The sequence below is a fragment of the Montipora foliosa genome, chromosome 9 (assembly GCF_036669935.1).
Source record: "Montipora foliosa isolate CH-2021 chromosome 9, ASM3666993v2, whole genome shotgun sequence".
NCBI lineage: Eukaryota > Metazoa > Cnidaria > Anthozoa > Scleractinia > Acroporidae > Montipora > Montipora foliosa.
This window is the reverse complement of record NC_090877.1, coordinates 49,047,142-49,059,641: the sequence shown is the minus strand read 5'-3', so window position 1 is coordinate 49,059,641 and position 12,500 is coordinate 49,047,142. Positions and strand designations below refer to the sequence as shown.

Below are 12,500 nucleotides of genomic sequence, written 5' to 3'. Positions count from 1 at the left end.
GGAAAAAAAAAGGCTGCTTTTGAGACAACTCCCGCGGAAAATTATTATTACACATGACAAACAATACATAGGTAATTGACCGCTCCCCAAAGGGGCTTTTCAGGGCCAATGAACAACAACGAAACGAAGGAACAGAACAACAACACCTGTTAAGAATCCCAACCGGCCGGAGGCAAACCAGTTGGCTATTTACAAGTGCAGCTGGGAATTTGAACCAGGGACTACCAGGAACAAATTCAACGAGTGGTCAGAGCGGGTCCTGAACCCGGGATCTCCGGATCTCAATGCAAGCGCCCTAACCACTGGGCCACACTGCCTCCAACAAACGCTTTATATAAGGGTTTCATAAACTTTTCATAAGCGGCTGGCTATGATGGAATACCTGGCTGTGATCAGACTGCAAAGGGGGTTCATTCTTCTATGGTGGGCTGGAAGGCACGCTTCCCAAGAAAAAAAATTGAAATACAGAAGCTCTGAGATTCATTTCAGCCATCAAGAAAAATGCTATTTAGAGTCACTGTTTTGACAAACGCAATTCTTGATTTAAATCGTTTCACTGGCTTCAGTCACAGAAACATTTAACATCAAGCGTTCATAGATGAACAAATGCAGCAAAAATCAATATCGTTTCCAGACCATTTGCCGTCTCGTAAGGCCATACCATCGTTTCCAGACTGACAACCTAGAAAAGGGTGAGTGAACCAACCCATTCAACACCCCGAATTTGTATATGTAATAGGACTACATGCTGTCCAATTTGGAAATAATGGGATGAGAAAAATTCTGAGGACAGCCAAAATTGGACGAGGCCGTAGGCCGAGTCCAATTTGGCAGTCCGAGGAATTTTTTGAAAAAAGGTGGAGAGAAAAGTCGGGAAATTCGGTCATTATCAACACAAAACAAAACCCAGCGAGCGATGATCGCTTTGATGCAGCTTATTGGGAAACATGGAGATTCTCGGGAAACGAAATGAACTGTTTCCCTCGGGACCAGTCATTAAGTGTTTAATATTAAACACTGCAAAAGGTCGGTTACCAAACTTCACGTCAAAGCTTAACATTTAAAAAAATATTAGGCCTAATTAATCTAGCATAGGCCTAATCACTCTTCAGCAATAAAATTATATGGGGGACTTAATTTAAATCTTTTTTGAGACAGAGTGGTGTCTTCATCTTCACTGGTGAAGCGGTTCCTATGGAATTGAAACTGCAGGTTCAATGATCTTTATCTTCCTTATTTTCTCTGCTACCACAAGTCCTGGGACACAGTGTCCTAAATTAACGATAATAGTCAATTCAGAGCAAATTAGCCATTGTGTATATCAGATAAACTCGGGGAGGAGGACATGTTGCGCTAACCCAAACAAGAGAGCCTGCTTGTACGCTACACTGACGGTGGTAAAAGACTCTATAGGCAGACCGCCAACACCCAGTTTCTATTCCAACCTCTGCTTTATAGAAAATAAGGTTTCAACCCTCAATAAGCATCAGTGAGGCTTATTGAGGCTCAATTTTCTCTTGATTTAGACACACTGCACTTCTCATGGTTCTCCTTCATCATGATTGACATAGGTTCATTCATCAATGAGGCTTAAAATTCACAACCTTCGAATTTAATAATTTATTTTAAGAATTCCTCTATCTCAAACACTTTTTCATTTCACATTCTGATCATACGCATAGTAACCATCGGTTAGAGCTGAGCAATCGGTGTTATGGAGAACTAGGACACGAACAACTAACTGAACGACTGAAGCAGTCATCTTGCAGCTTACTTTTTAATCGTTTTGTATATATTTTACTTACGCTCATAGCCCACTGGAAACCAAAATATTCATCACAAACTGCAGCAATGAAAGGCCCTATCGTCTCGCTGTAAAAAAAAAGCAGACTTTATGCAAGACTACATTAAAGTGATTATATGTCACATAGGGATAAGCGGTTAGCCCTTAAAATGGGCGCCGGACGTCTCTTGACTATGACACGAAGTACCATTACACCGTCTTTAAGGCAGTGCATCGTTGTAAAGGGAATCACTGAATTAGCTAAGAAATGTTACAATAAAGGACCAGTTCAACAAGCAACAGGCATTTTTAAGTTAGTGGTGATTATATAGGTCAAACTACCGTTTGCAGATACAACGATTATGACAAGTATGTCTTTTAAATGCATTTCAAAATTCATTAATAATTCATGAGGCTAGTAGCCTATCAAAACATCCATAAAACGTGCAACATTTTGGATGTTGCATGATGTTGTACTTGTTTGGCCACGCTCACGCAACACTGTTGAGCTCAGGCATGCGCGTTAGGTCCACTTCTTGCGCGTCAGGGGCCTGGGGAACATAAACATTGACATGCATGTCGCAACATCATTCAGGAATGTTGCCAGATGTTGCGTTGAAATGTTGCGAGAATTTGGCCAGGCCTTAAAGATCACTGGTCATCTTTATGAAATAGTCCTAAACATTTTCATCGAAATTTCACCCTTTACAAACTTCTGGGCGGATACTTTTATCCATCCTCCTTCGAAAATTCTTCAACAAATTTTTCAAACGAAAACAATTCAACGAGTCTGCCGTCATGTTAACAATGTTCGTATCTAGACTTTGGGTTTTGTGCCATTCCACGTCAGCTCACGTCGAATCCTGCTTCTTCGTTCAGTTGCTGCTTGTTTGTTTGCAAAAGACGATTTTATGACATATCGTGTTGATCTTGGAACGGATCATTTTTTCCAACAGCGCTTTTCCTTCATCGGCAGTTTTCAATTCTCTGAACTTTCTCTTACGCAGCATTTTTAATCAACCGCCTTCATCGACAACAAAGAATAAGGACTGAAGGAAAAAAACTTGCTTTTAAAATTGCCATAGACCTCTTTCATAATGGCGACCAAATAAAATATTATTTTGTTTTAATCAGCAAATAATTTTTTTCCAGCTTCGCTACGACGAGCAAATTTCCAAAGAATATTTGTTTCAAAATGAGGGCAGTACGTCTAATTACCATAAATACAAAAGAATGTAAAGGAGGTCGCCATTTATGAAAGTGGTCTATACTGCTTATGAGGTCCACTTGTTTTCTTGTATGCTGATATCTTCCCCTCACAACTGGAACCTTTGTTTGGACTCCTGAGGGGCACGCTTTTTGTGGAATCTTTTTGAAGCCGTTCAAGAAACTCGCAGCACGTGTTTTATCGGGTATAAAAACACTCGTGTCTTTAAATCCATTAAAACGCTGCCGCTCGTTTTTCAAACATTACTTAAAATTTACGTACGAGTAAAAAAGTAAAGAATGCAACGAATATTAAACAAGAGAAGTATGACGCAAGGTGTCTGAGTTTGGTTGACACGCTCAGTCTCTCATATCAGTATGCCAAGTGATGTCGCTTTATGCAAGGAGCAAGGATGGCACAGTCAGCTAGTGCGCGACCTTGGTGCAAGAGGTCCTGAGTTCGATTCCCGAATCTCGCGTCCTTGTTTCGACTTCTTTCCTTTCCGTGTAGCTAAGTATCTTTAAATACCCGTAAAACGGAGCACTGATGAAGAGGGGTAAGTAAAATGAGCGCACCGTCGACCTCAGGTTTGTCAGTTGAATTACTGCTACGAGTTATAGACGTTAAATATGGTTACTTTGCAACTTGAAGTGAAATGGAGATGAAGGTACTTTGAGGCAAGTCGATGAGTGCAAAACTTTCCTGCTGATCAGTTGCTCTTCAAATTCGTTTGGGCCTAGTAGCCTTTCATGAGAATCGATTTGACGAAATTCTATCTTACTATTTATCTCTCTACGACGTCAAAAGTGGTAAGCACAAGAACATAGCTAGTGGGAGTCAGAGCATAGATCTATAACTGAACGGATCCCATTGTACGTTACTGGAAACAACCACAGTTCGAGAGCAATGATAAGTGACGTAATTTACCGTAGGAAAAAAAAAAACAAATACACCAGCGAATTTGGTCTACGACACACTATGACACTTCTAACTTAAAGAAAAGTGATTCACATACCCCATAAAATACACGCTTAGATAAATACTTGAAAGAAGAGCGTTTGTGCATGAGTTGTCAGGTATTCCATTCTCCCTACAAATAATATAAACAAAGTTTGTAGTGAGAAATAATAATAATAATAATAATGGTCTTTATTGAAGTATTTAAAAAAAACTTTAAACTTACAATGCAAAATAGATTAAGGAAAAATGTCCATGATAAAAAAATTGAAAGGTTAAAATCTACAATGATTTAAAAATCAAAGAAGCATTCATTTACAAAGCATTTTTAATTAACCTTTCGGTTTTAACACGTGGAGTCAGGTGGGGATGTGCTCTTCTGCGGCGAAGAGCCCGGCTCTTACGAGGAGGAAGCTCATGAAGAGGGAATTGCTTAGGAATGCCATCAATACCATTCCATAACTTCCTATTCGACCTACCTACTCAACTTAGGTGACATCTAGCAAGCCTCTTGCTTTGTGGCAGCCTCTGTAAAACACTAACTTCCTAGCGCCAATGAAATGTTGAGTAAGCGCATAATGCCCAAGACAAGGTGTCAAGGCCGGCTAACAATACTGAACGATATATATACAAGGTGCAAGCGATTCAGTAGTGCTCGATGCGGTTTGCAGAGCGTTTGAATACGAGAGTAAATCAAAGATAAGACATAGGATGTCCGTAAGTCTGAGTTTCACGCTTACGCGATCCTCAGACGACTTAATTGTAACAGAAACATACCTAGTATATATACGCATTTATATGAAGAATAGTTAACCACAGGGCGATTGGATGGAAACATTAGAGTTCTTGCGTGAGTTAAAGACTATGTATTTAGTGATAAGGTAGTAAAATAAGGTTATTTTTTGCAGACAATTAAAGGTTTTGTAGGATAAATTTGTTTTCGTGGCGGCATTGGATGCAGAAAGGGAAGGTCCTGGGAACGAGCTTGCGAGTCGAGTATATTCTAACTACCTACGAGAAACTTAAGGGGGGTGGCACTTAACCACAGAAAGACAATGGTTGCTAAGGAAGCTTTTTGTAAAAGACCCTTACAAAAAGGTTGGATGAATGGTTCTATGAAGTAACTTTTTCAATGAAAATCTGTCAACACTTCAAACAGAAGGCGCATGCGCAACTAATCCCAGTCCTCTGCCGTGCGTTTCAGTGAAAAACAGGTAAAAGCCCCCAGGAAACGAAAGGAAGAGGCGGTTTTTTAAACGGATGGGAACCGTCCCATCTCTTTTCGTAAACTGTAGCATGGAATTTCTATTTGGACAAAAAATGGAACTGATATTTTGGAAAGTGTGTCAAACAAGGACCTTATGACGTCATAATGTTTTGTGAAATACTTTCTTTTAAAATCCATGCTACAGATTTTGTGTTAAAATGTTCTCATACTGTGGCGTTAAAAAAATGAGAACAACATAGTTAACTCGCTGAGTTTTTAGGCATTTTCTGTTTTGGTCACGTGATTGACCAAATATGGTTGTGAGTCGAATCATACAAAGGTATGTTAGATGCACACATTTGGCAAAAAAGGATAACTGAAGAGTTAAAGGAATTCGAGAAATGACTATTTGAAGGGGTCTATGGCAACGGATTGGTAGTTAAGAGCCACCCCACTTAACTGTTTCAATTTTTATTAAACGAACGGCGCATACATATAAGATCATACAGTATGAACAAGCTTGAGTGAGCCACTCAGAACGCTAAAAACGCAATATATCCGAGACTGAGGATTTAAAACTATGGGACATATGATTAGTGAAATAGGTTTCATGGTATAGATTTATGAGAAGTAGATTTTTAACAAAAAGTAACAAAGCCCTTGCCTAACTGATTTAAAATACGTTTTACAAGGCGCCAGAATAAACTATACACTTACCTGGCTGTTCTTATAAATTCTGGAATTATTGGTACAAAACACAATCCTCCTGATAAACCACAAATAGTCAGCGAGATACACACCAACAACAGGTTGCTGCAAAGTTTGAATTGAATAGAATTTCTCAAACCGCAGCCGATTCGGAGACATGCAGACGAATTAATAAAATTAATAAAAATTAATTTGAAAATAGCTCGCTGTAAACGGTGTCTGACACTTTCAGACTGCAGACTAACCCTGAATTACAGTTCATTGAAAGCTAACCGTTTTAAAGTGGGTGCTTAGACTTAGTTAAATGCTGTTTATCAGCGCTATTTGTAGGCAGTCTGTGGTCTGTGGTCTACAGTCTGCAGTTGTCATACACCTCTTTAAAATGACTGTAAACAAATAAATTAAAAATTGTACCCTACTTGAGGGATCAAGGTAACGTAAACACAGCAAATCAAGCTGTTTGTCTGCAATGAACTTAATATCTAAAGCCAATAAGAACGCTCATTACTTGATCGTTTTTATGTAGCAGACTACCGAGGGGTCTAAGGAAACTATGCTGTTACGTCGCTGGGGCGCGAAACACCAAAATTCGGTTTATCAAACGAGATGGCAAGGGTGTACTATGTTGTAGACTGCTAGCAGTCCCTTCCGAGTCAGTCGAACCGCCCGCTTTAGTCAGTCACGCAACCGAGTCGAGTGGAAAATGGTGAAGAGCGAGAGGTTATAATTCCGTGTTCAAGTACCCCAAATGAAAATTCCACCTAAAATTCTTTACCCATAACATCACTAAATCGCCAAATGAAAATTCCACCTAAAATTCTTTACCCAAAAGATCACTAAATCGCCAAATGAAAAATCCACCTAAAATTCTTTACCCAATACAGCATTAAATATCACTTGCCAACACTACTCATATATACTACTAGTAACTTTGTTACCTAACAATACTTTACATGTATGAATACTCGTCATCACACTGCACTCACCAGGACTGCACTGCGCTAGCCGTTACTCCGTGTTACTATCCGTTACTACTGACACTACACGCCATTATACAACGTTAGTACCCGTTACAACACGTTCTTAGCCGTCACCAAACAGCACTAGCCATCACTAATCGTCACTTAACGTTACTCTACATCATTGGCCGTTAGGGACTGTGCAATAATTATCAGGAGGGGGGGGGGGGGGGGCAAAAACCAGAGGGGGGGCTTAAGTTAAAATAATGGAAAGCAGGGGGGGTCTTAATTAAATTTCACAAATTCGATAATGCATAAATAAACATTTTCCAAATAGACAGATTCCACGCCTTTGACTATCCATAATGTCTAAATACTACATCAACATAAACACATGCTTTAACTTATTTAGAATGTCAACATATGATAGATTGAAACAATCGCTCATGCACAGAAGTCACAAACCACGTTGTGAGCTTTGACAATAAAACATTTGGCATTTAAGAGGTCCCGCAGACATGCCAGGTCTGTTCTTGATTTAAACAGCGAGAGGGTTTTTAGGTCTACAGTTTCTAGCTGAGGAATGCCACATACTTCTGTTTCATAGTTGTCATCATTGGATTCACCTCCCAAAGACCGAAAAATTATACAGGTTCGGGTCCTACGGCTTTCTGAGGCAGCAATCCTCTTCTTCTCCCTTTTTTTCTTCTGTTCCTTCTTTTTTTCTTGATTTGGATGCTTTAGATTTGGCACCAATAGGAAATGTCGCTTTATATTTAGCCATCACCCTATCCAGGTCTTCTACAAGATGCAGAACGTTTAAACCGACTTGAGACTTTATTGAATGACGTTGTACAACATTAAAATTGTGTAAACAGCTGAGGCCAGTCTTCAGTTTCCATTGTCTGTAAAAAGACTGTTGTCGTGTTTTTCTAACTTGGTTACGACAGCATTAAGCTTGTCCTGAATATCATTTGCCTCTTTTTTGCAACGTCTGATGTTGCTGTCATCATGGGGAGCTGGCTTGTAATCCTCTCGGAGAAACCTTCCTGCACAAGCAGGGTTGTCGGATAAAAGATATTGGTATCTGTTCTCTATTTTTTCAATATCATAAGGTACGGGTGACAGAGGGGGGGGGGGGACCCCCCCTTCCTGATAATTATTGCACAGTCCCTTATCTCACTTTACTATCCGTTACCACTCGTTACTATTTTTTTATTTTTATTTTTCATTTCATTACATATATAATATTACAATATAATAATTACACACACAATAATAACTTTATTTCCATGATAAAAATATTTACAAACATTAAAATATCTCCAAAAGGTAAGAACTATAAATTTACAAGCAATTAAGTATTTCTCTGTTTTAAAACTTCAAAGAAAAAAGAAAATAATAATAATAATAATAATAATAATAATAACAAACTTCATTGAGCACTCTTTCATACAAACTTGAATCTTACATGTATCTGGTAAAAATAAATAATAATAATAATGATAATGATAAAACTCAAATTAAATTAAAAATTAAAAATTTAAATGCCGGCGGTGGCGACATTAATCCGGCAATCGTCAAGAGAGTCTCCTATATTCCGGAAAGGTACTCGGGACCCTCTTACGCACGCATGTACTGATCTTAAGAGTTCAAATGAGATGACAGTTCTGAGCCAATTAATGACGTTGTTATAGGGCTCACCGTCCTTCTGTACTAACTTGTCTGCTAAGTGCTTAAGAAATCGTTGGCACTCATTTCCCATCCCACCGTTCGTTCCGAAAACCAAGGGTGTAAAGGATCCCATCTCGACCTCAAGCACTCGTTGCTGATATTTCCGCTTTTTCTCCTCTTCTTGGTCTTTAAAGACTTCGGATGTCGGCTTGCTCTGGTTACATTTGGAGTTAACATGCGTGACCCTGACGTCGAAAAATGCTGTAACTGTAACAATAATAATAATAATAATAATAATAATAATAATAATAATAATAATAATAATAATAATAATAATTTCTTAAGACGAAGACGCTGACCACCTCGGATACCACGTGTCGTATGTGTGGAAAAGGGCCTGAATCTATGGCCCACGTGATTAGCGGATGTGGTACCTTGGCACAGACTAAGTACATGCAGAGACACAATGCAGCCTTGAAAATCCTTTTCTTCGAGTTCCTGAAAAACTTAGATCTTATCCAGTGTATCCCCCCTTGGTACTCTCCAGTCTCACCTAAACCCGAGTACAAGAATGACCGAGCGTGCGCGTACTGGGATGTCCCAGTATTTGCTGAAAATACGGAAGTCAGGGCTAACAGAATTGATGCGAGAATTGTGGACAGAAAGGAGAAGAAGGTGATCCTTATTGAGATGAGCTGCCCTTGGGTTTCCAACAGAGAACAGAAGGAACAGGAGAAAACTGACAAGTATGCGCCGTTGAGATGGGAGATGCGCCAACAGTTCCCCGGCCACACTATCACACAGTTTAATGTGATAGTTGATGTACTAGGAGGCTACTCTATGGAGACGGCGGAGAAAGTTAGGAAGTTTTTAGGTTTGGATAGAGGGAACCAGGTTTTGTTTAATATGCAGAAGGCAGTTTTATCGTACACCCTAAACATAGCAAGGTCATTCAAGGTTTCGACGAGTTATTAAGGAATATAAACTCTTGTTCCTTTCTCAAATGTTGGTTCGTTAGTTATTACCAATTGGTTTGTAAATAGGTTTAACAGTAGGGATTGTTACACAATAGTGCCTTTTCCTACTTATATTTGTAAGCATACTTACGTACTACATACTGCATAATAACAATAATGATATACACGATACGTCTAGAGGTCTTGAATGTGATGGAGGATCGCTTTTCATTTCTCATTATGACTATCTACAATATCATTTTGCTCAGCTATGACACGCTCCACTTGACAAGCAATATTTATTTTTGTTTTTAGAAGTGAAAGGGAAGGATTCACTTTAAGAAGTCTACATTGGAAAATAACTTGTTTACCTAGTAATATAATATGGTTAATCAGTTGCGTTTCTTTTCCAAAGAGCCCAAACATTATACTCACATCTGTCAAACACTGGATTGTCGAAAAGTAATTTTTCAACCATTCAACTACAGAAAGCCAAAAAGCACTTGAAATTGGACAATGTATAAATAGATGCTCGAGGGATTCCTCTGATATTTGACAAAAAGTACACAAAGGTGAACTGGCTATTCCTATTTTATAGAGGGCTTTATTTACATAAAGGATTCTATTTAAAACCTTATACTGAAATTCTCTTATCTTTGAGTCTAGTGAAGCACGTCTAGGGAGGAGATAAATGTCTTTCCAAGATAAGTCATGTAATGGAAATAAAAGTTCGTATTTAGATATTGAAATCGGGGGCTTCTCAATTTTCTTAATTAGTTGCCAATATAAGTATCTGGAACAAGACGGAAATATTGAGTCCTGCGATTCGTGAGCCTCGGGCAAAGTGCTTGGCATGTCCCTTAAAAGGGTCTTCCACTCCGATGGAATAGAGTTAAAGACACTCATAAGGACAAAAAACTCCGCACCGGTTACGTTTTGATTTTGTAATGTCCTACATGATTTCATTCTACCGGAATCAGTCAAAATATCACTTACAGTAAGAAATCCTTTCCTTAGAAGTTTGTTCCTAAACAAAGGTTTTCCATCTATACATAAGAACTTGTTATTCCATATGATTTCATTTAGCACATCAGGTAAAGTGGTAACCGGTGATATCTTATAAAGCGCCCAATCAGTTAAGCATTCCTTGTAAAATTTTGGAAGAGTCCTCGGCAAAAAACGTACATCGTAATTACATTTAGTTAAGAAAGCGCCCCCAAAGTCAGCAAGATAGTTATCAAGAAACAATTTCCAGGTACTATACGTAATCCACCATCTTTATAGTCACTTATAAGTGTGAGGCGCTTTATTTTATCTTTCCCCGAATTCCAAATAAAATTGAAAAGAACATTATTCACCTGCTTCACAATCTCTTTTGTTAAAGGGATTAACGATGCCCGGAACATAATTTTGGGGATTGCGAAGGTCTTAATAATTTGAATTCTACCAATCAGTGTTAAGTTCCTCCACCGCCATGCATTGATAGATTTTTGAATGGACCTAATAATATTTTCAAAGTTGAGCTCCTGATACATTTGCCAGTTATACGTAAAGAAAATGCCTAAAATTTTCATTGGTTTGTTTACTTTGTCAACGCCAATATACTCTGGCGACTCGTGAAGGCTACCAAGCCAATACGCTTCTGTTTTCTCTTCGTTCAACCTTAGTCCAGAAATTCTACCAAATCTATCTAAGAGACTTTGCAGCAAGAAAAAGGACTGTGAATCACTAACAAAAGTTGTCAGATCGTCAGCAAAGACGTTAAGTTTAACTTCACATTTACCAACTTTGATTCCTTTAATGTCATATTTTCACGAATACTTATATAGACAATATCAAGGGCAATAATAAATAGGTATGGTGACAAAGGATCCCCCTGGCGAACTCCTCTATTGACCTCAAAAATATCAGATGCGAAGCCATTATTCATAATACAGCTTGAGATGTCCGAGTAAAGTACTCTAATCCAGTGCAAAAAGGAGTCGCCAAAATTAAAAACTTTTAGTGTATGAAACAAATAATTCCTGCTTAAAGAATCAAAAGGTTTCTTAAAGTCAAATGTTGTCATAAGACCCGGAATATTCTGTAGTTTGGTATACTCCATTACATCATTTATTGACCTCACTGCGTCATAGATCGTTCTCCCCTTGACATATGCGCATTGGTTTTCATGAATGATAAATGGGAGAGTCTTTTCGAGCCTTACTGCTAAAGCTTTAGATCCGATTTTATAGTCCACATTTAGCAACGATATCGGTCTCCAATTATCCACATATCTTCTAGTCTTGTCTTTCTTTTCAATTAACCGAATAATTGCCTGCCGCTGGCAATTTGACAGTTTGCCATTTAAATATGCAGCATTTAAAGAGTCTACCAGAAGAGTGCCTAAAATTGGCCAAAACGCTTTGTAGAACTCAGCCGTAAGGCCATCATTTCCCGGCGATTTATTATTTTCAAATTTCTCTAGAGCTTTATAACATTCAGTGTAAGTCAGCAATCCATCACACTGTTGGCTTAGGTTATCCGATAACTTAGGTATGCTAACGTTCTGAGTCTGAAAGGAATGGAAAACATCTTCATCAAAATCTGAATCCCTATTAGCGTATAGATCTTGATAGAATTCTTTTAATTCAGCCATAATAGCTTTGCAGTTTGTCACTACTCGTCCTTGTTTGTCAAACAACTTTCGAATACAGTTTTTTTATTTCTGGATTTTTCAAGACCCAAAAAGTATTTGTTATCTTTTTCTCCTTTTTCATACCAATTAGCTTTGGACCGTATAATGTTTCCACGAGTAATGTAGTCATACTCAGAATCATATTCACTTTTAAGTTCTTCAAGCTGCAGTACATTCTGTTCAGTAGGATTACAAGCACAAAGTTCCTCACTCTCTTTAAGTTTCTTTTCAAGATCAGTAAGTTTATTCCTTCTGTCTCTTGCCTTTGTTTTACAAAAAGAAATAGTACATTGTCTGATTTTATATTTGATCAAGTCCCAGAGGAGTCTTTTGTCGCTCACCTCTTGAAATTCTGTTAACCAATCTTGGTAA

General features: G+C 38.4%; 1 protein-coding gene across 1 annotated transcript in view; it reads right to left on the bottom strand.

The window, feature by feature from the left end:
- Positions 1-12,500, bottom strand: part of LOC137971915 (MFS-type transporter SLC18B1-like) — a 39,801-nt gene that overhangs the window by 3,334 nt on the left and 23,967 nt on the right. Inside the window, exons 11-14 of the mRNA XM_068818653.1 lie at positions 12,213-12,500; positions 5,872-5,967; positions 4,006-4,080; positions 1,806-1,872 (exon numbers count right to left, since the gene is read on the bottom strand). Coding sequence (XP_068674754.1) covers positions 1,806-1,872; positions 4,006-4,080; positions 5,872-5,967; positions 12,213-12,500 — 526 coding nt within the window. The remainder of the gene's footprint in view (positions 1-1,805; positions 1,873-4,005; positions 4,081-5,871; positions 5,968-12,212) is intronic.